Source organism: Gouania willdenowi, chromosome 24, assembly GCF_900634775.1.
Source record: "Gouania willdenowi chromosome 24, fGouWil2.1, whole genome shotgun sequence".
NCBI lineage: Eukaryota > Metazoa > Chordata > Actinopteri > Blenniiformes > Gobiesocidae > Gouania > Gouania willdenowi.
Genome location: NC_041066.1, coordinates 18477350 through 18505145, shown reverse-complemented (window position 1 = coordinate 18505145; position 27796 = coordinate 18477350). Strand labels below are relative to the sequence as shown.

General features: G+C 36.7%; 1 protein-coding gene across 1 annotated transcript; it reads left to right on the top strand.

Moving 5' to 3' along the window:
* Positions 1–324: 324 nt before the first annotated feature.
* pinx1 (PIN2 (TERF1) interacting telomerase inhibitor 1) lies at positions 325–25273 on the top strand. Its single transcript, XM_028440050.1, has 7 exons — positions 325–366; positions 667–776; positions 880–972; positions 2058–2139; positions 2948–3040; positions 9646–9728; positions 24002–25273. The coding sequence occupies exons 1-7, from the start codon at positions 348–350 to the stop codon at positions 24647–24649; spliced, it is 1128 nt and encodes a 375-aa protein (XP_028295851.1). The 5' UTR covers positions 325–347; the 3' UTR covers positions 24650–25273.
* The last annotated feature ends 2523 nt before the right edge of the window (positions 25274–27796 follow it).

Here is a 27796-nt window from a genome sequence, read left to right as displayed (position 1 = left end):
TACTATAGGCCTACTGAGTTTATTAAATGCAGTAGTGTAGCAGTAATAAAAAATTAACTAACTAATTAACCAACTAACTTTCCTGAACATTTTTTGCATCTTGGACAACTTTTTGCCTTGAATGCAATGTGTAATATTCCAGAATTTAAAATAAGTCTTTCGAAGTAATATTAAATAGATATAAGAAAAGGTTAATTTAACTTAAAATTAAATTACGAAAAAGTCCTGATGCATATATTCTGAGGGGTTTTGAGGTTTTATTAGTTTTCTGCTCTTGCTCCATATTTAAGATCAGGCATTTTTCTGGACACCATGTCATCTACGTCAGTCCATTTAAAGACCCCGGGATGTCCATGCTTGCTGATCGTACGTAAATTATTTTGTTAGTTTTCAGACTAAATGTCCTTTATTCATCATTAACAGCGTTTGTGGATCGTTTCAAACCCACGCAGCTATGTGTTTATACTTAGTGTGTGTATACTTGAATATAAAAAGGCGAGTTTATAGAGGTTCAAGCTCGTGGAAGCGCCGCAGTTGCTAACAGTGTTTAGCATTCTTTGAAACACGTGTGTCCGGTTATTTTAAAAACATCACACAAAACTGTATTACTATTGTTTCTTTTCTAATGTATATCCTAGTTATTACCTACTGCCTCTGTGTGTTTAGCCCGTAGAAAGCAGAAGTGGTCCGTAGACCCCAGGAACAGTGCCTGGAGTAATGATGACTCGAAGTTTGGCCAAAAGATGCTGGAGAGAATGGGCTGGTCCAAAGGAAAGGTGAGTGTGATCCATCTGTAACCTTGTCAATGACTCTGTTTTTAAGTGATAATGATGCTGATTATTATATTATTATTATTATTATTATTATTGTTATTATTAGGGCCTTGGAAGGACAGAACAAGGCTCCACTGATCATATCAAAGTAAAAGTCAAGAATAACAGCTTTGGCCTTGGTACAAATGCCAGTAATGAGGTGAGTTCCATAAACAATGTTTCTATTTCTTTAATAAAAAAACAAAACCTATGTAATGATATTCAGTTCAGTGCCAAAAGGAGAATCTAAAGTACTAGTTGGTTATTAAACCAACCAATGAAACACATCAAAAACATACACTTTTAATTATTTTCACCTGTAAAGTTTTTTTAAAACATTTGTTCCTCACTCACTATGGAATCGCAGTCATTCCAAACTTGGCTTGAGGTTAGCGTAACGCTTTTAAACAGTCTGTGCCGTTTGACTTTTTTGTGTTATCTGTAGAACTCGTATGAATTTATGGGATTTCAGATGAGATTTAGTCAAATTTAAATGAATATCAACACTGTATACATTTATTTTTTGTTTTCCAGGTGTAAAGCAGTGTTTTAAATAGAGGGGTCCCGTCCGATATATCAGCCAGAAAACGAATATCGGATTTTATCGGCCTGCATCTAAAATCACCGATATAAGCTTTCCAATAAAATTTTCCGCTCCAACACTTTTATCCATAGGTGACTGGTCACGTGATCAAGCCTTTTTTTAACATTCCACACTACAAAATAAGTCACAAATGTATGTATGATTTGTGCTGATATCTATCGGATCAATATCGGTATTGGCCTATACGCAAGGTTGCAATATCGGTATCATATTGGAAGTGAAAAAGTGTTACATCCCTAGTTTTAAAGTTATTTGCGTCTTATTGTTCAGGGTTTGGTTGTTAAAGTAAAGATTGTTTTCCTAAAAAACAGTTAACTGTTGTTGGAGCATAAAATATTAGCAGCTTTATCAAATATAGAAATATATTTTAAAAGATTAATCAATCAACAGTGCTTACACATGTCAATATAATCCCCACTCATTCACTTCATTACACAAATACACTACACTATAATATATCTTAAAGCTGTTACAAATTTTTTTAAATACACTGCATTGGTGAGTTACTAATTATGAATTTAACTGGTAAATAACCCTGATGGTTAAAATCACATACATTTTATTATACTTATATTATACATAACGTTATCTTAAAATAGAATATTTTATGTTTAATTTTGAAATTTGCTATTTTTTTGCAGGATAATTGGATCGCTCATCAAGATGATTTCAATGAACTTCTTACTCAATTGAACAACTGCCATGGTCAGAACAACAGCAGTGGTAGGTTAATAAAAGTATTAACTTATTTAAGTCAACTATATGTTGTGCAATTAACATTGTAAAAGTCTTTGGGAGGATATTACGCATTTTAATCACATTTTCCTGTTAAACGTGTGGAGGCGGACTCGTCACATTGCGCGCAAAATCTTGTGCTTGTGAGATTTAACATACTGTTCTGACTCACGGAGTATAGAAATGTATATTTATCTACAAGACTTTTTAATTATTATTTAAGCATCATTTTGGGACGTTCAGTATGTTAGTAATTCCATCAAATTAGGGGATAGCCATTAATAATACGTTTGATTTAAAAGTGCTTTTTAAGAAATTCAGACACATAACAGATTAAAAGTAAACCACAGCAGCAAATACAGTGATGGAAATATAAATTAGAATTTATTTTTGATTTAAAGAAAGAAAAAAAAAAAAGGCAGGAAACAAGCTTGTATTTGCAGATGGTTAAATGTTAAAAGCTGAATAAATGCAAATGCTATACCCTGAAATGGATAGTGTCCAAAATTAATCTAAAAATATTTAGGTAATCCTAATTATGGAGTAAATACTTGCACTAAAAAAGATAAAGGATGTGCACTTGATGACTTGATATATTGTAGTTAGTTAATGTACAGTAGGGGGCGTTGCAATGCAACTGTTGTGTGAACATCCCTCATTAAGAATGTATATAAATGCTGAATTAAAGACATTATCTTTTGTTGTATCAAATATTCCAAACATCTCCATATGAGTGCGTTGGCATATCAACATTTGACACTAATGCTCCCTGTGATCGTGCACTTTTATTTTGAAGAAATTCCACAAGAAGATGAGCAGAAGAACTTCAGCTTGGAAGAAAAATCCAAGACCTCCAAAAAGAGGGTTCATTACATGAAGTTCACCAAAGGTGGGTGTTAAAGTTGTATTAATTTTTAACTTTTCTGGTCCGGCACAAATTCACAGGTTTCTGCTAATTGTCAAAGTCTTGACAGCGGCTGTAAAAGACGAGTCACAAGATTCATTACCGTCACTGTCCAAATAACACAAAAGCTATTATTATTATTATTATTATTTATTTTCCGAAAGGAAACAAGACTTTATGGTAAAAACCTTTGATAGAGAAAGCATATGAGAATGGGGGACAACAGATGGAAATTAGCCATTGGCTACAATCTGGCATATTTACATTTTTTTTGAATGTTCATTAATATGTATTGTCCCTACTTAAATAAAGAAATTAAATTACTTAGACAGTCACCTTGACCCAGGGTTGGCCTCGGTTGACTCGTCTCAGACATAGACGAGACGCTGATCAGAGCTCCGTCAGCCTGTCCTGGGTCAGTTGGCGCAGTGTGTGCTCGAGGAGGATATTAATAAATCTCCCTTCTCTTTTCATTACTCTCTTACACATCAGGAAGTTGAGATTTGCTGGTCAAGGCCAGCGCGCTGATAGGCAGGGAGAGGCATTTTATGTTCAAGACGAGAAGATTTCTCCAACAAAGTTTGAGTCAAACTAAGGCTGCACAATTAATCGGCCTCCACGATTAAATTAACCTGATCGTTGGTGATTTTTTTCATTTAAAATGCGGCTCTGCTACATGTCTAATCTAAGCGTAATGTTCTTAACTTTTCTTTATACGCTGCATTTTTTTTTTCCAAGTAATTGCACTCTATAGTTAGCTCATAGTACATTTAACATTCTTGGGTACAATTTAGTATTATTATTCTTATTTAAAGCTTTTCTTTTGCACTCTAAACTGTTTCATATTGTTTGTTAAAAAGTGTTTAAATAAAAATACAGATGTTTTCTTTAACAGGATGAGTGACTAAAATCAAAACAAGTGTTCACGTTAATAGTTTTACCTGGTGTTGCCTCTGCCCTATAACTAACGACTCTTTAAATTTAAATATTGCTTTTCTTTTTCTAATATATTGTGCAGTGCATATTTCCTCATTGCTTTCTTATTATTTCTGTTACTTTTAACCTTTTTTTAAAAAGCCTCCTGTGTACAGATGTTGTAAATTAGCACATGTGCTAACACACAAAAAATACATCTGGACAACTAATGTAATTGTGATGTCCATATCAAATAATGTGAATCTAAAAATAATCTATAATCGTGATTATCATTTTGGTCATAATCGTGCAGTCAAACTATTGATGAGTGATGCAGCTGTTGGCGGTACAGTACGTGTTTAAATCTGACTACAGGATGCTTTCAAAGTCATAAAAGTACATTTCTGGACGGAAGTTTTAATGTTTTTGGTCAACCTCATGTTTTATCGTTTTTGTTTCAACACATCCAACAAGTTTTCTCTCACCTGGAAGAGCTTTTAATACTTGACGTCATGCAATAGCAACTTCCTGCTTCCTGTTTGGGGCATCTGGGTTCTCCATTCACCCCCCCCAAACAACAAAAAACCCCGCCCCGTGTGACCTATCGGATGACCCCGCCAGATTAATCTTTGCCTCGGTCGCTCACAGATCCTCTTAGCCTGTTTTTGCAGTCCTAATTTAACTGGAGCCAGAAGATGGCCTTTTCCTGACTGTCGGATGCGCACATGCACACACACACACACACACACAGGACACAAGTACCGGTGGATCGACTGTTTTCCTGTGTTTTTAAGTAGACGTGTTGGTGTGTCATTTTTATTATGACGTCGCTATGACTCACAATTTAGACTTGAGGTGAAAATGTGTTTAAATCTTTACTGTAATTATAACAGCAGCCATGATCAAAAATCCTAGATTATCAAATCCTAGCTTTGCTTTTTTTGGGTATTGAACTGATCATTAATGCTGCTCATATAAATGATCACCCACTGCTAAAAATATATTTTTCTTTTTACAACAGTTCACAACCAACAAGTAATACAAAAAAAACACACACAAAATCAATTTAGAATATCAATAATGATATTTATACTGTAATGTTTAAGTATGTCTCCCATGTCAAGCTAAATCAGGTATCAGTCAAATGCGCTTCGTCCTTTTTCAATAGTTTTCTTTTGAATCCCTGTGCCAGTAGTCCATCAGTGGCTGCCATATATTCATAAAAATAGGGGTTTGTTTGTAGCGCAATGTTTAGTGTTTGTTGTTGTATTTGTTTTTTGTTAGCGCAATACAGAATATATTTTTCTCCTGATTTTTAGACCAGAACTTCAATCAATCAACTATTTGCCCCCAAAAGGTGGATTCAGAGTGCAAAGATCATAGAAAACATACAAGCCACAATAAAAACGAAGTGTACATGGTACATAAAAACATGTAGCTGTGCAATTTGACCCATTAGAAACACAAAGGTAACAAAAAACAATGAGATAAATATAAATCCAGTGAATTAACGAATCTATTAATTATTACACTCAAGGATATCAATGAGCTGTCTTATAGTTTAGGGAGATGTTTTGCTTTTTGAGCAAAACATTGTATTTGCTAAGATCAATTTTATAAAGATGTAATGTGTCTATTACTAAGGGTTGGACGATACACTCAGTTTACAATTTGATATGATGCATAAGGTTGAGCTCATAGATCAATACGATACAATGTTTTGAAAAAGTAAAGACAAAAAATATTATATTATTAAATTCAAATGTATTTGACTTGAAATTTCAGTTTCAAACTGAATATATATAGAAAATAATTAAATTAACAATAAAATTAGACGTTTAGTGCAATAACTTAAAATAACACTAGAATCACACACCAGTATATGGTCTTTGTATGTTGATAGTTTTAAGGCTTCTCCTACATTTGTGAGGATCTCTTTCGTAACACTGACAACTCTTCATTAATGTCAGTGGAAGCCAAGGTGACACCATGTGATCCTGCCATTTGTTTGATTTGTTTATTGGTTGGAAAGCTGAGAAAGGAACAGTCAAAGTAAAACTACAACTGGGAATATATTTACTGTAATTCAATCCTAAACCTCCGCGATTGTTTGTAGATGGTCGTCCTGTCAGGTCAACCGTCTTTGGCAACGTAACACTGCATTAACCCGACTCCTCTGCAACCGTTGTCATGTATCAGAAATGATGCTGGTACATCACGTTCCTTTTTCACCTCGTAATCTGGAAACATTAAAAATTCATAAATGGTTTAATCTCATGGATTACTCATTGTTGCATTCATCAGTGATGGTCATTCTTGTTCATTTTATCAGCTACTCGTAACTTTTCTTAATTTTTTTTACTGATTTATTAATCATTAAAAATCCCAGTTGAAGCCAAAGGTCACCTGGCAACACGTGCACAGCCGCACCCAGTTGCATGCCTTCACCGGCAGCTTTGGATCCAATTCTCCTGCCTTTGTTGCAGTTGCCAAGTTAAAGCTTGGTGATAGATTTAGTGTTGCTAAGCTTGTTACATGAGAGGTTGATAAGGTCAGAAAAACCCACAGTTGTCTCGTTTATTTTCAGTTACCTGGGAAAGGTGAGTTGGGGTGGATCCAACCTTAAAATAAACGTATTACTTCATTTTGTTATTGACTGTATGTCAATATTTTATTTAAAATGTTGTGGGTAGGGTATCAAATTCACTTTTAACATGTACAGTACTTAAAGCGAGTCTTTTTCCCGCTCTTTCTTCACCTTTTTCCTCGCGGCTCCTTTTTCACCTAGGGTGACGGTTGATAGCCTTTTATGTTTTTTTGTGTTTTTTTTCTGTTAGCCCACAGCTCCCGTATAGACCAGTAACCAGTTTTAATTGCTGCCTTCATCCATCACCTGTCAGGGCTGCAGAGGAGGTTTAACTACAGCTCTCCATTTGTTACTCTGTCCTAGTTCCATTGCTGCCCCAAGCAAAGCGATCATCATATGATGAACCAAATAGCAGAAAACAGGCTGTTTGTTATTTAAGGCAAGACCTTGGAAACTATACAGCACTTTAACCCATGTGTAGAGCTGCAACGAACGATTATTTTTTTAATCAATTAATCGGTCATTAAATTAATTGATGAAGAAGATTTTCTTTAAAACACAGTTTATCCATAAAGCAAATTTGAACCCTCAAACTGAAATAAAAGTGTCAAACGTATGCGCGCCAGTCACACGCGAACATTGCCGTGCGTGCCCACGAACACTCGTGATGCGCGCACATACAAACATACTGTGCACCCACACAAACGCTCTGCGCGTGCACAAAAACACTGAATCAAACGGCTCTGCGTCACGGTCAGTGACATAAATTCCACGACGCAACAAATCCATAATGGAATTTGTTGTTATGACTTTTAATAGTCAATTTTTATCGATTTTATCAGCCTGTCATGTGTGAGGGGTGCTTATTTTTCATTGGTCTAAATCCTAGGTTCGCAATGTGGGGTACACAAATTGTCATAGGGGTACATGAATAAAAATTAAAAATTGGAAACTAGAACATAAATTGACCAGCTGTCAGGTGCCTTAATGCATTGCCACAAATTACACATTAGCCTTTGTAAGACAGTCCATGGTTACACATTATTATTATTATATAGTCCTCAACAGGATCGGTCAAATTCAGAGACACCTTTCACTGTAGGGCTACACTGTATATGACATTACATCAGTGGTTCCCAATTTTTTTTGGGTCGTGACCCCATTTTAATATCACAAAATTTTGTCTTTTTTTTTTCTTCTTTCTAGAATTAGTTTTTGATAATGTTTGTTGTTGCCAGGATTAGTTCACAAAGTGACAAGATACGCTGGCTCAGATTTTTTTTATCCTGCATTTTATGTGAACTAGAATTAGATTTGTGAAAGTAGAGGAAACAGTTGTTTAAGATAGTTGTGTGTGTGTGTTATAATTTTAAAAGAATAATAATTAAGACATTTTTTTAACTAATAATTTAGTAGACATTTCAGGGGACCCGACATGGAGCCACGACCCCAAGGTTGAAAAACACTGCATTACATTGTGTTTTTGTGTGCATTTAACCTGAAACCTTATGGTTTCAGGTTAAATGTTTGAAGGGGAGCGAGACTGTGAAAAGTTTGGGAACCATTGGTCTAAATGGAATCTGTTATCGAATGTATGGGAAAAGAATGGTTTTCTTTTTTATCAGAACATTGTTATTTGCACTTTCACCTGAAAGCATGAAAATTTTGACGGGTACTTCCTGTCCAAACAGGGGAAAGGTCAGTTTGGGTATGACTTGGTTGACTAAATGACAAACACAGCAGGAGCCCTCCCCTCTCCCTCCATTTGTTTTAGTTTCAGTGAACACATTCTTGGTTTTTAATTCTCAGACCTGCCGCATGTGCTGTGACTTTTTAAAGGCCAGAGTAGAGGAGATAGAAGTTTAAAAGCAATAAATAACCAAATGTTATCAGAGCCTCGCTGAAGGAAGAGGATGCAGCTGTACGAACACGACTCAGGCTTGAGACAGACGACCGTGGGCTTCAGGAGTCTTTGTAAATGGGGATCCAGAGGCGTGGCGTTAGCAGGCCAGGTCCTACGTTTATTTTTCTTTGCCGTTTAATCTCTGCAGTGGGAGCCAATCCATGCAAAGCTACGCAAAGTTAGCGTGAGCATTCTTTATCTTTCACCTCAACAAATGCGCACACACTTTATTTTTTCCTTTTTTTCTCTCCTTTTCCCTCTTTTATTTTCATTTATTCAATTTTTTTACTTACCTCTTGGCAGAGGTAAAAGTAACAGATTACAAGTACTCACATTACTGTAAATGAGTTGCTTTTATTGGTACTTGTACTTTTCTGTGTACATTTCTAAATTAGTCATTTTACTTGTACTTGAGTAAGTTTTAAAGAAAGTAAAGTAATTCAAACCGTTACTGGTTAAATTAATATATGTTTTTTTTGTTTTAAAATGATCAACGGACATTGTAAACCTATTAAAAAAAAAAAAAAAAAAATGAATGAAATGAGCAGACAACAAGCGAATAATACATAGGTTTTTAGTCGTGCCATTTCTGATCAACATCCATACACTTTCTTTGGTTCAGATTGGCACATTTTTCTTATTTTAAATTGAATTCGTGAATGTTATTTTATTTAAAAATACAAAAAAGAATTTAACGTTTTGACACTCGTTTTATTTTGTACAGATACCTTTGTGGAAAAAAAATGAAGTTCCAATTGTTCAATATTTGGTCTCTTCCTTTTTAAGTTTATACATGAGATGTTTACTGTATGCAAGGAAACTGTGGCAAGATTTATTACCATAAATAAACATGGGGGTGAAAGTAACTAATAATTTTGAGTACTACTTAATTGAGCTACCTTTTACTTGTACTTAAGTACAAGTAAGTCATACATAAAATACTTGAGTACAATTTCAATCAAATAACAGTACTACTACTTGAGTAGGATATATCAGTACTATTTACACCTCTTGGTATGAGTAAAATATTTTAATAATGATTAATTTGTCATTTTGTAATGCTCAGTAGAAAAATAAATGTTTGCTGATTTCTGTGTGGGCTTTGAACTCATGTAACAGAGGTGCAGAAAAAAAAAATGATTTAATGTTTGTTTTTGTTTTTTTGATCACTTTATTTACCTAAAGGAAAGGACTTATCATCTCGCACTGAAACTGACCTTAACTGCATCTTTGGGAAGAGAGCAAGATCAACCAAAGACCAGGAACAGGTATGATCTGACTTACTTTTTTTTGTATTTAATTTTTTTACATCAAATCTGAACCAACGAGGTTAATCTCATGTTCTGCAAAACAGAACAATTTTAATACATTTGCATAGACGGTATTGAATGCAATGAGAGGTTAATTCTAATCCAGTTAGCCCCTGAACCAGCTATCTATTGATCTTAGCCACGGCTAGCCTTTGATCTCGACGCAGTTGGAAGTGCACTCGAGGAGAAGATGAAACACATCTGCCCAGGTGGCTGAAGCTGATCTGTCGTCGTCCCAGTAATTACAAATGACCGTCAGCCGAAGCCTTCGTCAGCCACTTTGGTGTCATGGTTCTGTCTCCACAGGGACAGGCAGCCCGTGGCCTCATATTAGCCATGTCAGTGTTCAGCTTTCACACCGCCAACAGGCCACTGAAGGTGGCAAAAGAACCTCAATCCAGTTAAAGGATTTGCACTCTAACCTCTTCCTCCTCTGCTTCACACTTTGCCTGTTTTTGGTCGACCTCACTCGTGGAACATTACATCAGGTAGTTTGATGTGCCAGCAGGCATTAGAAAAGTAAAATACAAATGTGCAGAAATCTAAAATGATGAGATGTGCAATATATATATATATATTGGACTTTTGGCTCTTGGCAATATTGGATTGGCACTTCAAACATGTTTTGCTTTTGAAACAAGGCTTAAAGGCTCAGGTAGATCAGATTTACACGACAAGAACTTGCAATCCATGAAGAACAACATAATCCTAATATGTACATTGATTTAAGATTATTTTATATTCCCTTAAAGCTTTATAAAATTAAGATGACCTTTTGTTTTAAATGTACTATTTAAATTCAATTTATTTAAAAACAAGTGCATATTAGGGCTGCACGATTATGGCCAAAATGATAATCACGATTATTTTGATCAATATTGTAATCACAATTATTGATCATATTTGGTGAAAAACTGTTTTTATTTACACTACTTTTAAACAAATTATGTGTACAGTTTACAGTGTAAAATGAAGCTTTTGAATAAGAATTGTAATAAACAATTTAATTAAAATAAACCCAAGAATTTAAAATGCACCAAAACCTAACTGAATGAATACATTATTACAGAATGTAGAGCCCGTAATAATAAATGTAAATGTTGCAGACGATCCGCTTTATTTAATCATGGCAACCAAAATCGTGATCACTATCAAAATTTGATTAATTGTGCAGCCCTAGTGCATTAATTATTCACACAGTAGTTTGTTTATTGTAATTTCTCATCATATGTAATGGAAAATCTTGTGTTCTTCATGTATTAGCTTGACTTAGAGTTGGAGATCTTTCAATTTCCTAGTTTGGATGCTTTGCCAGTTGAACATAATCATCAGCACAAGTTGGTCGGTGTAAAGATGAGAATGGACACAGGTACACTATCAAACCCCATAGTTATTCTTTATTTTTATTTTAGAATTAACCATCAATGAAGGGGAAAAAAATGTATCTATGGTGGCCACAAATGGGACTGACCCATGTTTGAGCCAGAAAGACAATGACCTATCCAGCTCCTGGACACTTTAGACGTAGAAAATCCTTAGCTAGCGTCTTCTGTTTATCTCAGGCATTTTGCTTGAAGGAATTGGCATCTTAAAAATCCATAAAATAAGCAACAAAAACCCCCTCTATATTCCCTGCAGGTGCTGAGCAATAACATCACAATGGCAGCCGCTCCCCAGCTGATTAACTTTGGAAATACAAGCAATACACGCTATAATTTCCCCCCTAATCATTTGGGTATGGGTTGTTATTTTTCAGCCAGGAGGGAAACCATTGACCATATCGAAGACACTGAGCACAATTACAATGGCTTCCCGTGAGGCCTTGTGTCGAAGCCCAGTATCATCTGAGGTAAAGGGGGTGACGGACCAATCAAGTTCCAGGCATTTTGCCGGTTCTCCTCGGCTCCCTGTTCACTGTCATCCTGTGCTGCAGCGCTCATCATACGGCACATACTCGTCTACGCAGAGACTCGTGTTGCCGGGTAGTGTCTTTACAAACACTCAAGCATCACTGTTGGTCTTAGACTAGATTCATATTCAATCGCATTATGACATATCAGCATCCTGAGACTCGACCAAATCTGGATGGGTTACTCCAGACCTTGTTCTCCTTTCCCCTCATGAATCTTCCAGCACTTACCCACCGCCGACCGCCGTCTCCCCAGCCTCTCTTCCACCAGTCCCCCCACTGCGAGTGTTTTCCTTCCTCCAGAGTGATGTGCTTCCTGCTCCACTCTTATCGCTGCTCACAACGCTCCCTGAAATACAAGACATGCACTCGCACACATGCACACGCTGACTGTCCCACATACTTTTTCATCAAAAGCAATACTCCATGTGCTATAAACAACATTTAAGACGGGGTTTTTCAACCTTAGGGTCACCTAGAAGAGTGTTTCTCAAATGGGGGTACATGTAGGGGTACGGGATGGCACTACAGGGGTTACTTGAGAGAGAGAAAGTGGAAAATTAACAAACGAAAATGTTAAATATGGGCTTTTGTAATGTTCTTAGTTCAAAATGATAATCATAATAATGATGATGAAAGTGATTATATTATTAGAACATGAACTGAAAATACAAGGGTCAATCAGCTGACCAGAAATTTTAAAAACTATAGAAATATATTAATTCAAGATGCACTAAGTAGTGTTTCATTCTACGTATTTACAATGGGATTCTTTCAAATGTGTGTTATCACTCATTCATTTTATCATTATGCTCTATAGTTGTTTTTTCATAGAATTCTGAGCAAAAAGGGTGTACTCGGGCTAGAAAAGTTTGAGCCACTGGCCTAGAATGTGTTAAACGTAATTACTGATTAAAAAATATTTCTTTGAAATTTTTTGAATATTATGTTTCAAGTTAAAACGCAACACATAATCTTATACTGTATTCTCTGCTTTCACTTCCTCAAATGTAAATCTAGTTAAAATAAAATGCAGTACAAAGAAATAAAGACAAAGGGAAAATAATAAAATAAAACGGTATAAAAATATCTGAGCTTGTGCATATATTTGCACTAATCCTGGCTACCCTGCATTTGTTAATACAAAGTAGGTCTGCACGATTATGGCCAAAATGTTATTGTAATCCCGATTTTTTATCATGTTTGGGAGGGAAAAAAAATCAGCTTTTATTACACTACTTTTAAACAAATTGTGTACAGTTTCCAGTGCAAAATTAAGCTTTAATAAGAATTATACTAAAAAAATGTGAAAAATAACCCAAGAATTTTAAATGCATCAAAGGATAATGAAATAAATACCTTGTTATTCTATTTAATTGTCGCAACCAAAAATCATGATCACAATTAAAATTTGATTCATTGTGCAGCCCTAATACAAAGTATAACGAACTTGATCAAAAACTGATTATAGAAAAAAATATTTATTTTTGGTCGAGATCCAAGAAAGGTTTGGAATCACAGATTTTAAGACTACGTAAGAACATCGTATTTAGCTCATCTTATGGTAAACGTTTAAATATGAAGGCTTTCTTAAACTTAGATCTGCAGTAAAGTAAATTTACTGTATGTAGATAAAACATTTTAAATTAAAATTTAATTCAGAATGATCAAATGTAGGTTAACACTCAAATGTCACATCAATAATTTGCTAAACATTTGCCAAAATCACATATTTAGGTATTTCACGTACACACTGTGACCGTACTGTTGTAGGCGCCAACACAACACATTTATGAAAACAGTTTCTACCAAGAAGGCATTAAATTATTCAGCAAATAAAATTAAAAAAAAGAATGGATGGTTTTAGCCACAGCTTAATATTATCATTATGTAGGCTTCTACAATCATTGACTTGGTGTAGCACCTGTCCATCCACTCTGCTCTCTGTTATCCATCACCCATCCCACGCTGAAGAGTTCCTCAGTCTCCTGCCTCCTCCTGTTCCCCTCAACACAATTACTGACCACATGACAAATGACAGGGTCTCTCTGCCGAGGTATCAAAACGCCCCGGCCACTTTTAAATGAAGCCACTTTGGCAGCCCTGTGCTCCCCTTCCTTATCTGCGGGCGAGCAGTGCCCCTGGCCGTCCCGTACCCCGCTCTCCTTCCTCCCCCATTTTCCTCCAGCCCTGCTCTCTATGCCCTCCTCAGGGGGTTTAGTTAGGGGAGGCACATGGAGGGCTAGCCCTGCTTGATTTATCTCCCTTACCCCACTGCCCAGCCACTCAGGCCGGCCGAAAGAGCCGATGAGGCTCCAACGGGCCTCGACTGGAAAGCCCGGCATTAGCTGAAATAAACCATTCTGCCGCCCAGTGAAAAATGTCCTCTGATTGGTTAATTAATCAGTCAAAGGGGAGCGACGCGACTTGTGACTTGAGGGACCCAAGCGGGCGACTGCAGAGGGCCTGCTGATAAATAGACTCCCCGCCGATTCATACATCAACAAAAGTTAGTCATTTTTTAAAGCCTCTAGCTCAGATGAAAGGTGGAAACAAGCTGTGGTTTCTCTTTTTCTCCTTCATATTCGTTTGCATTTTTTTTTTGTTTCGTCAAGACGTTCTATAATCTTTTTTTTTAATTACATTTTTCCCTCCCAAAACATTTTTTAATGCTAATTATTTAGATTTTTCAACTATGATGAAATGCTTATAAATGTTTAGATTAAAAATGGCAATGGATGGAATAATACCTCTCCACAGGAGGCTTTTAAAAAGGTTAAAAGTAACAGAAATAATAAAGTTAGGAGGAAATATGCGCTGCACAAAGCATGACAAAAAGAAAAGCAATATTCAAAGTTAAATACACAAATGTATTCAGTCAACATAGGTCCAACATCATTAGTTCTGTTCACTATTAAAGTGTCAGAGATGAAAAACCATGGCTAAGAGTTTTGCACAGGCCTTGTCTTGACGGCTGAACCTGGAGTCGGGCAGTAGGTATGAAGCGCTCTGTTCCTGGGTCAGCGTGACCCCCGTGGCCTCTCCCACTCCCACTCCTGCTCACGCACAAAGAGCCGCGGATCAGGCCTCAGCGAGTGACACCTGTTGCCAATGTCTGCTGCCCACGCAAATGTTCGAATGAAGGATCGCACGTCAGCGGGGTCTCCCCCGACACCCCTGGGATGGACTATTTGGGGTAGGGGGTAACGCAGGTTGGAGGCTTGAGAATTTGGTGGACAAGACGCTGGGGAGCTAATGGGTGGAGCCAAATGGATATGTTTGCTGACATGCAAAAGATGGAAAAACCTAATAGTCTCAAACTCCTACAGTGGCTTCAGTCCTAAGTCATTAAAATCATTTCAAGTTCAGTTTTGGCTAATAAATGTGGCTTATTTTTGGTAACTCTGAGTGGATTGTTTAGCCCACGTGTCAAAACTCAAGGCCCGGGGGCCAAATCCGGCCCTTTTATTAGCATCAAAATAGGCCCGCGGGGGAAAGTGAAAATGACGGTTTATACATGAATCATTGTGTAAATTACCAATAATTTAGTTGTGGATATCTCAGTAGGGTTACAAAGGGGCGTCAAATATCTGGCAAATTTCCAGGGGGACTTGAGCTCAGGAATTTTGGCAATATTCAAAAAATAAAAACATTTCAGGGGATTTTTTTTAATGAAATTAAGCAGAAATTGGGAGTCATTTTAAATCACTGTAATAAGTAACGCACTTAAAAAAAAATTACATTTTAATACATTTACTTGGAAGCAAAACTTAAGTAAAACGATTATTCAAGTGTAGTCGGCAGTTTTCCAATGCTTGTCTAACATGATGGAAGTCATTTTTACTCTCAAAACCTAACTTTTCAAAATCCTGCTCAATCTTCAAATTATTTGACCACATTTCCCCAGATTAAATATAGTCACTGCCTGTCACCTATTGCTTGGATATTGTCTGTTTTATATTCTACACATTTTTAAATTATCTTTTATACATGGAAATGCAAAGTAGCACTAATGTTAGAATTATTTGATTCCCAACCTCTGCGACCCACTTCAGATCAAACTTATCTGTATTTGGCCCCTGAAGTAAAATGAGTTGGACACCCCTGGTTTAGCCTAACTGAAGGTGGTGGTTATGGTTCTAACATTTATGTGGAGTGATTTATTTCAGCTTTTTGACTGTGGGAGTCATTTTCTTTTAATTGTTTGTAATCTCAACAATTGACTAGCGACCTGACCAGGGTGCACTTCACCATGTGCTGTGAATAAACTAGGCTATGCTGCAGTAACTCACTTCAAAATAAAGTTTGGTAGATTGAGAAACAAGTTAATCTTGTGCTTTGTCTAGTTTTACAAAATTTGATTGAGAATTGCAGATTTAACTTTACATTTTGGAGTCATGTTGTTGTGTTTTTCTTTGTGCAGACTGTCCAGATCTACTGAAATGGGACATACTGTATGTGTAAACGTGTAGTGCAGCAGTAGAGCGGCACGTTCATACAGGGCACTTTGCCTTATTGTTAAGTAGAAGAGCTTAAATTCATTCTCAGATAACATCTAATTGCCTCGAGTAAAAGCGTTTCTTTACTTCAACGCGTACGTGACAGGTCTTTTTAGGTTCTACCGCAAAAAAAAATACAAAGACCCGCTGAAAGACTGGCCCGCCCATCCCCTGGAAAGACACACACCACATTTTTGCCACTACCTCCCTGGCAGTGTTTGGACTGCTCCCTCCTGGCTGTGCCAGCTCCATGAGCAGATTAGTAAAGACAAAATTGGGTGTCTTGTCTCTTGGTGACAGGCCCAGCGCTTACAGTACACTGGAGCAGGGTAATTACCGCCCGATAAAGCTAACCGCCCCAAGATTTTAGTAAACAGCAGAGAGAGCTAAAAGCGGACTCGTTCCATTTAATCATTGACTTACTTTTAATCTAATAAATCACTGCTAGGGGAATATAACTATCGCCCCTTCCTCGGGTTGTGCATGAGGGTTGCCCCCCAGTGTGCGCGAGGGTTGCATTGACGGTCTTCGTTTTTAATGTTAAACAAGCGCAGGGCAGTCATGCCGCATGCATAATACTGTCTTAATTTGTTATTTATGATAAACATTCCTGCCCTGCCGCAAAGTGTAATTTTTCAAACTCTCTTTATGTGTGTGTTAACATGCAGAAAATGCGCTTTTGGTAAAAATGAGAATAATCTGGAAAATAATCACACAATGTATTCTACTTGGTATGAACAGTATAGAGTTGACTTTGTTCTCTTAGTTGAGGAATAAATACTAGATCCACATTGGGGACAGCATTACTACTTAAAAAAAAAAAAGATCAATGGTCAACTGATGTTTTTTCCTTATTTACCAGGGAATATGGTATCCACATATCTTTTTCTGTCCGCCCACGTCACACTCATGAAGGATGAGCTGCTGAACCTGTGTGCTCATCAGGGAAAGACATCTGGCTAATCGGGGCCCGGTCCATAGACCCCGAGTATCACCAAATTTATTATTGTGGCAGGACAATGAGAGCACACTCGTCCAATTACATGCCCAACCAATATTGGCTAGAAAATTATTGAAGGAAAAAAAAAAAATCTGCAAGTAATGCAAACGGGCAGTTTTCAAGAGAATTAATGAGCAACTGCTGTGCTGTCAAAAATCTAATTTACATGAACCAGGGTGGGCATATAAATAATATTTTTATTTAAAACTCAAATCTCAAGTAGCTGAAATCTCCTCATTGTGTTTTCTTGTCCGCACTTCATTTTGACACCAAATAATCTCATATCAACGTCAACATTATTAAACTTTTTGATCCTAGTGGTTCACATGTATTTACTGCAGCATTAGTGTTGCTTAAACAACAGTACTTTAACTTTGCATGATTATTGTATTGCATAGTATTTAGAGCTGAACGATTTTGGAAAAATAATCTGATTGCAATTTGCAATCAATCTTGTGATTTAATATGCAAATATTTATTCAAGGGCCTCTTATGTGTTTTTCAATGAACAATAACTCAATTTGTTTCATAATAAAAAAAATCAGATTTATTTAAACTTTTAATAAATATAAAATATACATTTTAAAGCACAGATTACAGCAATAAAGCAAACAAATTTGTGGCTTTACCTCTTCATCATATAGAAAGATTGCACTTCTTGTAGTGTAGACCTTTGACAGCATGTGCAGACAATGAAAAAGAAAAAATTGCAGTCTTTGCAATTAAAAAATTGCGTTTTATGATATTGCAAATGCAATTAATCGTTCAGCTTTAATAGTCAAGGTAGCCCTGATGTTACAGTTTTCACCACGTTTATCAGATAGTGAGGAAGCCATACAATATCAGATATTTATCATATCAATAACATTAACTGGGTTTACGTTACAGATTTTTGCAAAATAAATGTCGACAAAGTATAATTGCGCTTTGAACGTGTTTCCATTGAGGGTTGTTTTGGGGAGGAGCCTCATAACTCGCGTGAAATCTCATCCCGCAGGACTTGGCAGACTTTGCTCCAAACCTCCTAATAACTCTCTGTATTCCTTTGTTGTAAGTATAATGCTTGGAAATGTCCCGGTCTCTCCTGTTTACACGTACCGCACTGTTTTCTTGGATAGAAGTGGTCATGTGACCAGGAACCGGGTCATGTGCGTAAAAAGTGTTTCCATAGCGCATTTGTGACCCATTTCAATATCGAAACATCTGAAATTCCTCCTCATGAAAGTGTAAAAACTTTTTGGTGATATTTCAGTGTTTTTTTCAAAATTAAAGTGTTTTTCCGTTACCGTTTTTATTGCGTTATTTAGATTTTGTGCATTTCCAAGGGTAATGGAAACGCAGCTGATGACTAAAACTGTCTTTCTGGTCATACTGGCCTGTTATACTGGTTGGCTCCGCCAATATTAAAATGACGTATGGCCCCTATTATGGATTTAAAAATAACACCCATTGTCTGTAAACTACTTTAGGATGTAATCATTTTGTAATTATGGGCCATTTTCCCAGGATGTTTGTTACAGATGTTTGTATAACTTTTTTCTTTTTCTTAGTTTAATTAACAAACAAAATCACAGACAACTGTCATCAAAGGTACACTGCGCATATATATATATATATATATATAGAACAAAGTAAACCATGAAATAATAAATAAAGACATACATAAATGGAAAATGTGGATACATAAAGTGTAAGTGCCTTTTGTTAAACATTTTTTTAATGTAATTATGTAATTAGTTTATTAGTCTACTAACTAAATTTTATTCATTTTTGCAAGTTCTCATCTTTAATGTAATATTTTCATCATTTAATGTTGATGTTTGTATAACTTGTAAGTTTTTACAACATTTATTCACCTCAAACATTTTCTCTTCTTGGCTCGTCATTATGCTGGCTTTAGATCATTTGGAAAGGTTTGTGAAACGCTAAAGTGTTTATTTTAGAAACTAGTAAATGTGAAGTCGGTGTGTGTGTGTGTTTTATCAAAGTTGCAGAGCTGGTCGGTGATAAATTAAGTGAACAGTTTGGTTCTTTTTCTGTTTCTTCCTGTTGGGATCAGTTAAAGGAAAAAGTTCCTCATGGATTTGGGCGAACCTTTTCCATCATTTCTGCTGGCGTGATTGACTCTTCCGCTCTTGGCCTCGGTGTCCTGGCACCTCAGCGCACACCGTACCATCAGCTTTCCTTTGGCCGCGTTAACTGGGGAGGACTGGTAGAACTGGAGCGTCTTTAAGGAGGCAGCCTGTTGAATGTCTTCCCACCCTCTCCTTTTCTTTGGGACCCTCTGCGGACCCTCCTTGTGTTCCCTGCCCAGCCCCCGCCAGGGGAGAGAGTGGAGCAGGAAGGGCCCGATAGCCAGTCAGACCGCTCCTCTGCTGAAGGAGCCTTATCTCACAGCTGCACACTGCATTCAGCGCATCCTTTTCCTGGGGTTCTATGTCTACGAGGAGGGGGGGGGGACTTGATATAGGTGTGTTCTCCAAACCTTTACTCCTATATCCAGCTTTGTTGTTCTCATTCCACTTGAGTTCCAGCAAATTTAAGAAGTGATTCAAAAATAATAATAATAATTTTCAGTGTTTTTCAACCTTGCGGTCGGAAGCACATGTGGAATTAAAATGGGGTCATCTGAAATGTATAGTAATAAAGGTAAACAAGGTAAAAAGAAAAAAAAACTTAGATAAAAATGGATTAAAATTCTGTTTTAATGATTGTTTTTCAAATACACATCATACAGAATAAATATCTAACTGTATCCTATATTCAAACATAAATTTAGTTCATATATAATGCAGTATAAAAGCACACTTTTCACTCTGTGCACTAACCCTGGTTACTCTGTATTTGTAACACACTTTAACAAACATCAATAATCATAATTAAATACAAAAAAATCAAAAACTAGTTTGGTTTTGTCTGCACAAGTTTTAAAATGTCACTTTTTAGTCTGTAACCTAACAAAGAAAAACAAAGCTTTTCTGTGATACCAGAGACAAAAATAAAAGTTTATGGATTCATTGGAAACAATTGTATTTTAAATGTTTTTATAGATTTTAGGTGTGACAGTCGGGCTTTCTAATGATTTACTGGTTTTTAGTTATGCTTATGTTTTATTTTGTTGACACTGCTAAGACATGGTGTCCAACATGTTTATTTTACTATAATAATAATATTACAAAATATTCTGGTTTATTTTTTCCAATACTTTTGTTACAAACAAAAAAATGTACGTATATGCACTGTATATGTTTGTATAGTATTCTTACTAGGGATGTCCCGATACAACTTTTTAATTTCCGATATGATGCCGATATTGCAGCCTTACGTATCAGCCGATACCGATAATGATCCGATATTGAGAAGAAGTAAGAGTATGTATGATTATACATAAAAAAAATTTCTTTAATAAAAAACGGAGAACAATAGATATGAGAAAAACTGACCCATTTATTATTAACCAATTGTTACATATATTTTAACCTTCAACATAATATTTGCAGTATTCTACCAGTGAATAAAATAAATAAAAAATGAGTTTGGAGGGAGGGTGGAGAAGAATCCGGAAATTTGAATCCGATATTCATTTTCGGGCTTATATCTGATCGGGACACCTCTAATTCGTACATAATGAAAAACCAAATGTGAAGTTTAAAAAGTTATTTTGTGAAGGAGTGGTAGGCACTTATAAGTTCCTTGACCTTCTACCTACTCCTTTTGAGCACTTTCTCCTTTGAACACATGTAACGTATTGTACATAAAATGTTTTTTATATTGCTCAAATAAATAAACAACAAACTTCTAGTAGTTGTTCTCCAGAAATGTCTAGAAAAACAGATGATTCTTAAAATGCTACTAAAGATGAGTTTCTTCTTAACACGTTGCCCTCAACGCCAAGAAAAGTCTCCAGGGCTGCCAGTTTGCTGACTGGTTTGTGTGGGTTTATCTCCATGCTGTGTGTCCAGCCGCTGCTCAGCGCAGCACTTCTCTTGCTGTGGGATCAGAGTCTAATGGAGATCCCCAGGCAGTGAGGAACGAACCACATACTGAGCCAGAGCCACCTCTCCCTGATGAAGATGTTTCTCTGTTACTCTGCACTCTTTCATTCCCTCGCTCATTCACCCGCTCCCTCTCCTGAGAGTAATTTCACAGGCAGCTCTAAAGTGGCCCCCAGCCATCTTCCCAAATCCCAGTTACATGTTGTTTGGCCTTGTCAGCTCCAAGCCTCATCTCCACTCTCCCAAGCAGTGAGGATGCCATTGTGCAGTAACTGGGACTATAGATTTTCTCTGGAAAGTTGGAAAGTTTTGTTTAATGGCACCTCACCTGAAGGACTCCGTCCTCCTTGTTAGAAGTATGGCTTCCTTTGAGCCAAGGTCTCAAAGTCTGGGAAAACTTTGTTTGCTTTAACACCTTGTTTTGTTTCAATCATGTACTTAAATTGATGTGAATTTCAAAATTTTGCAATTTGGTTTTGAAATATACAGTATATTTTATTTATTTTTCTCAGTCACTTTTCATTCACTTCAAATTAAGGGTGTAAGAAGAAATCGATTCATCAATGTATCGTGATATTTCACCACGCGATTATCGTATCAATCCAAAAAATGCCCAAATACATTTTTTAATCATGCTTTTTAATGTAAAAAATAATTTAGTTACGCCAACATATGCATGTCACGTGAACACAGTCACTAGGTGTCAGTGAACCACATCAGACCTTGTTAAACTACCTCACACCTCAATGCATTTTGAGTTGGACGTACTGGGCACTTTTTTAGGTGTATGTGGTTACTTAAAAAGAAAGGGGAAAAAAAATGTAATTTGACAGTTTAATAAGCATGCCACTTGTTTTTGATATTGGTACATGAATTACAGTTAGTGACCATTTACTTGTTCTCGCAAGTTTAAAACATATATAATGTACCATATTTTGGTACTTGTAAAGGTGAAATTTGTAAATATTGATATTGCGATGTATCGAAACTTGTGTGTATAAAAATGAGATGTATCGTTCCATGCAAATCGCGAATCGCATCGTATCATCAGATTCATGGTAATGTACGCCACTACTTCAAATAGAAACGGCATGTATGAATTTGCAGGTCAAAGGCTTTTTATTTCTTTATTACTTTCGAAAACGGTTCATGTTTGTCTTTTTGTCTACACAATAGTCTCCTCATTTTTTGACGAATCCACTTCAGTTTTTTTTCCTGTTAATTGGTTTTTGGGCACAGATGAGACCAATTAGTTTTGGTGGCGGTAGGTTCACGATCAAGGTCACAAAAAAATATAAAAAGTTTAAAAATCTTGAACATCTTCGATTCGTTCAAGATTTTTGAAATATGATGTAAGGCGATGACATGCAACATCTGACCAAACAGGATCCTGATTTGATCCAGATTACTGACTCAGCGATTTTTGGAAATTAACATTGGAAAGCCCAGTTACGACTTTCAAAAATTCCTACACAGTTTAAATACATTTTGATTTCATTCAAATTTGGTGGATTGATGTCGGGTTGTGACCTCTGTCAAAATGTCAAGTTTGACAGATCCGGTAACTATGATTATGAAAATTTTGTCAGCGACATTGGGCGTACGTGAGTCTGCGCTGCAAGAGCGTTTTCATTTTATTTGTTTTTTATTCTTTATTTTAATTTTCAGGTTATAACAGTTAATTCAAAATACAACAGACATCAAAGGGAAAGAAAGAAAAGAAAGTACAAATATTGTAGAGAACAGTCTCAGTAAGCAACAACACAGCCAGAAGTTATTGTAAATAATAAATTCCATCCTCTATTATGTGAAGGAATTCATACTCGACCCACTTCTGCCATTTTACTTTATAATAAGTTTGTTGTAGGGTCAAAGGCTAAAATATCTTTCATGGCACCAAGAACTTTTTAAAAGATTGCAGCACTGTCCATATTTGACAAATAAATGCTTAGCGTGTCTCAGTGAGCGCAAAAGGGTCAGAGATTCATAATATGAATGTAACGGCCTAAAAGACAAAGCACAAGTAGAGTTGGCACCTTGCAATGTTTTCAATTTATCTCTAATCTGTTAGGTTTGAGAAATGCCGTCCACCTATAAGGTAATACACAGCGCGGCAGTATTGTTTAGTGCGACTCTCCAGAGGAGCTTCTGTATTCTTCTGAACAAATCATTATGCATTGAGTAGGCCATTAGGAAAATGAAGACAAATGGCTCGCACAGGTGAGGTGACAAATTGTTCACGCTTCTCTGTTAGGATCTGTGCTGCAGTGTAAAGTTGGTGTTGTTTAATAGGGAGTTTAAAGATGGGAGGGGCCTGTGATCGGCCCCCGGGCCCAGCCCGCATCAAAGCTTTGCAATCAGAGGTTCCTTCACCACTGACCTTTAGGGCCGTGGGATAGCACTATTCTCTACACAGCTGTTTTTTCTGTACATTTTATTTAATTTATTTATTACAAGTTCAAAACAGTTTGAAATAAAATAAATTAACATCAAGTAGGGCTGGGCGATTTTGAATAATCAAGCATTAGTTCTTATGAAACCATACATTTTGTTTGTTTCCTGAAGTTTTGATTGCGTTTCAACTTCAAGCTTGTGAAGTTTTTTTTTTTTTGTTGGTCAGTTTTGAACGATTTTTAACATTTTGACAAATATATTGTATTTCAACAAAGTTTCAACTCATTTTCTGCTTCTTTTTTGTGTTAACAAGTAAACATGTATTTAGTGATAACTGACTGCAGAGATAACTATATGATAAATGTCAGGTGTGACAATTTTATAATACATTTCTAATGACTAATTATTTTTGTGTGTGTGGTTTCTTGGTCCAGGAAAACAGCTGCAGTGATTCTCAGGGGGAGACGGAGGAAGTAACGGCACCTTTGGAGTTGGACACTGAGTCTATTACCAAGACGGTGACGAGCACCCTCACTATGCAGCAATACTTTGCACAGAGGATGGCCAGGATGAAAAAGGCCCGGGACCCCCAAAGTGAAGCATTGTCAACTATTGAAACATCTGCTTTATTAGAAGATTCCAGCTCAACACAACGGACTGAGAATACAAAGGTTCCTAAGAAGAAGAAAAAGAAGAAGAAAGCTTCAGATGAGTTAGAAACCGTAGAAGAGAACGATGCTCCTACAATAACAGGAGTCGGAGAGACCCAAGAGCCCCCAAAGAAGAAAAAGAGAAAAACTGCAGAGGCTGAAAACTCGACCCCTCCCACTATAATAGAGGCAGACTCTGAAGAGACGCCTCCATCCAAGAAGAAGAAGAAGAAGAAAAAGCTTCAAAAAGACTGTGAGGAAAGTCAACTTATAAATGGACACGAGCCAATGAAGAGTAACGCTGTAACTTCTGCGATGCATCAGAAAAAGAAGAAAAACCGCAGAGAAACTAACAGTGTAGAAACCCTGGACACTGACGAACCGCCGCAGAAGAAGTACAAAAAGAAAAAGAAAAGTCGCAAAGATGTTTGAAATGCGTCATTACTCAGGTTTTTAGAAACTGAAAATTATCAAATGAAAGTGATACGTAATGTTTGAGATCTGCCTTTTTAGGATAAAAATTGGATTGAAAACCTGCCTCCAAAACAATGACGTTACACTGTTGGCTTTAAGTCAGAAAGAAGATAAACATGAGGCCAGATTTGGTTCATCACAAAAAATGAATATATACACATAACCTAGCTGTAAAATGATGCTGGTCTAAATGACCTTTATTTAACAACGAAGTAATCTGATCAAATTGTGTTGCCGCTCTTTTTTAAATTCTGGGGGGAACATTTTTGAATGACCCGTTACTGTATGTGACTTAATATTCTGTCTCAGTTATAAATTTCTTCTTAAAGTATTTATAATTAGCTGTAACTCTATCAATTTCTCCATTGTCATCAGGGCAAATGCTCTTTTTAATTGCATTAAAACCACTGAGATTACAGGTAACTATAATCTAGTTTTTTACCTGAAATGTCTTTCAAGTGCTCAATCTCCAATTTTGTCAGTGTTAAACAAAAAACTTAGTGTGATTCTTTTTTTGTCATTTACGATTGTTAAATGAACACTTATCTGCATTCAACTTTTGTCAATAAATCCAGAACATTATACAGGTTTCTGTCTTTATTCCCCCCTCCTTGAAAGATTAAACTAATTAGATACGTCGACTTCTGTGGGGATTGGCCTTAGAAATGTGTTCAAGATGATCAGCTGCAGTTTAGAGACTTGAGTGGACAAAAAAGCTAATTTATTATGGGACTATTTTCAGCACCTTGAGTCTATACTCTGAACCTTTGACATCACATCTTTGTCTTAAAAGGTTGAGAGTTTCTACTTATTTCCTAATGTTTACATTTAGTCGGCCATTTCTCAGACCATAGATCCTCGCAGTGATTGGCAGGTTTTCATCATTAAATGACAAATGAATCGTTAAAGTTTTCCTATAGATGGATTTGCGTGACGTCACATCCGGGAGATTTGACCTAGTAACTTGCCCCGCCATATTGAGGGGTGCCAACAACTACATAGTTACTACTACTGAAAGTTACACACAAGCTCTCACATTTCTCTACATTTTTGAGTCCCCGTAGAATATTTATCATGCCTAAATGTGTGCTGCAAGGCGAGAAGGTATTGTTTTTCTGGTTCCCAACAGAGTCGGAAAAATGATCGAATTGGGCACAAGCTTTGAACTCGATTTGAAATGACTTATATATGCGTCAATGGCAGGGAAAGAGTTAAAAATAGCCATGGCTTTTAGTCTTATCTTAAAAAAAGATGTATGCCTCAAGACTTTTGTACGTTCACATTTTCTCTTTTGTGAACACACCAGGAGTCTCGACCAAGTATTCGCAAATAGCCGGCCGCTCCATATCAGGCCACACAGCTGGGTTGTCTTTCCATGAACCGTGAGGAATTTGGTATAGACAACACTCCTAACCGAGCAAGGACAGCTTCTTTTCATACTTCAGTCTTTCTGGGGGATCTAATCCCAGTCTATATTCGTAATACATGGCGTTTTCTTCACCGGAGTCGAATGTAAGTTGCTAGCTCGTTTTTTTGGCACCTCACGGGAAAATTGCGATCCTCCAAATATTGTGGAATTTCAATGAATTTGTTACATTTTTACACTTGAATTATATGGTAATGTAGTCAAAAGTATTTTTTAACTTTCTCCTGTGGACCAAATTGGATGTCTTAAGGGCTAGATTTGGCCCCCGGGCCATGAGTTTGAGATGCGCGTATGTCTTAATAACTGAAGGGGTGAACAACAGCAGATTGGCAAAGCTCTCACCCACACGTCTATGACTCATTTCCTTTGTGAATTTACCCACACACACACACACACGCTTTTATTAAACTGACCTATTCTACCTGACCTTACACACCATTTGTTTCTCAGACTTTCTCCAGCACTGCCCACACCAGCCGTGGCCCCTGTTGGAACAGCAGGAGGAAGTGTGGCCCTTTATAGTGGCTGTTACCCACCATCTGTGCTTCAGGTGTTGTTTCTTTTTCCTACGCTGGGCTGACGACTTTCATTTGAACCACACACACACACATTGCTTAGAATGGACTTTAGATGGTAAGGGCACGATCAACCACCAAAGTTGTTTCACCCTACTACACAACAAGATACGGTACTATATCTGACCTGTGTGTGTGTGTGTGTGTGTGTGAGAGAGGGAGTGTGAAGTACTTAATGCCTGCAGCCCACGAGTGTCCTGTCAACAGGAACTTCTGGGTTTGATATGCACTCACTCTCTCAGCCACACAAGGAAACTGATTTGTTGTAAGAGCTTAACAGTGGTTTTTATATTTATCTCCACGAGTGCAAATGTAACACAACACTTTATATTGAGATGTATTTATTTATATTAAAGGTGGTTAAGTACTCTGCACTTTGATTCTGGGTTTAATTACCAGTAGTTGGATTGGCCTGGAACATTTGAGTACACGTTGCAGGTTCAGTAAATGTTTTTACTGGCGATTTTAATGTTCTTATTGATTCTTGAGCTTTTTGATGTTTTCTGTTGAACGTTTTGGATCATGTAAAGCACAATGAATTGCCTTGTGTAAGAAATGTGCTATACAAATCAATAGGGATGTTGGAAAAAATCGATTCGGCGATATATTGCGATATTACGTCGCGCCATTCTCGGATTGATTCAAAATGCATCCATGTCCATTTTTTTTTAATTTTGTTATTATTTTAGCTTTTTTCGTTTACCTTTTTTTAAACCAGGAAAGTCTTTTCCACTGCAGGAGACATTGTAAATGCACAAAGAAGTGCACTGAAACCTGGACATGTTGACCAGCTTGTGTTTTTTTCAATAAAATCTAAAATTCTGCATTTATTTGTTGTTCTAGACATATACCTCAGTCAAGTTGCACTAAAGTAACAGTTGGTTTTAAAGCCACAGGCAGATTGTATGTTATTTTTTTAATTTTAAGTTGTTGGCACATGACATGTTAAAGCCAATGTTTTGAGTGTAAAATCTGCCAGTAAAATATATTTCATACATAATGTTCTCATGAAGGTGTACACATTTACAGATAAGTTGTTTCTTAAGTCATATATATGTAAATCACAATAATCACACTATACTTTAATATCGGGATATATATTGT

Bases quoted from the DNA above. Each gene is read 5' to 3' on its own strand.
- pinx1 (XM_028440050.1), top strand. The intron at 2,140-2,947 runs GTAGGTTAATAA...TTTATTTTGAAG, and splicing joins TGGTCAGAACAACAGCAGTG to AAATTCCACAAGAAGATGAG. The intron at 3,041-9,645 runs GTGGGTGTTAAA...ATTTACCTAAAG, and splicing joins TTACATGAAGTTCACCAAAG to GAAAGGACTTATCATCTCGC.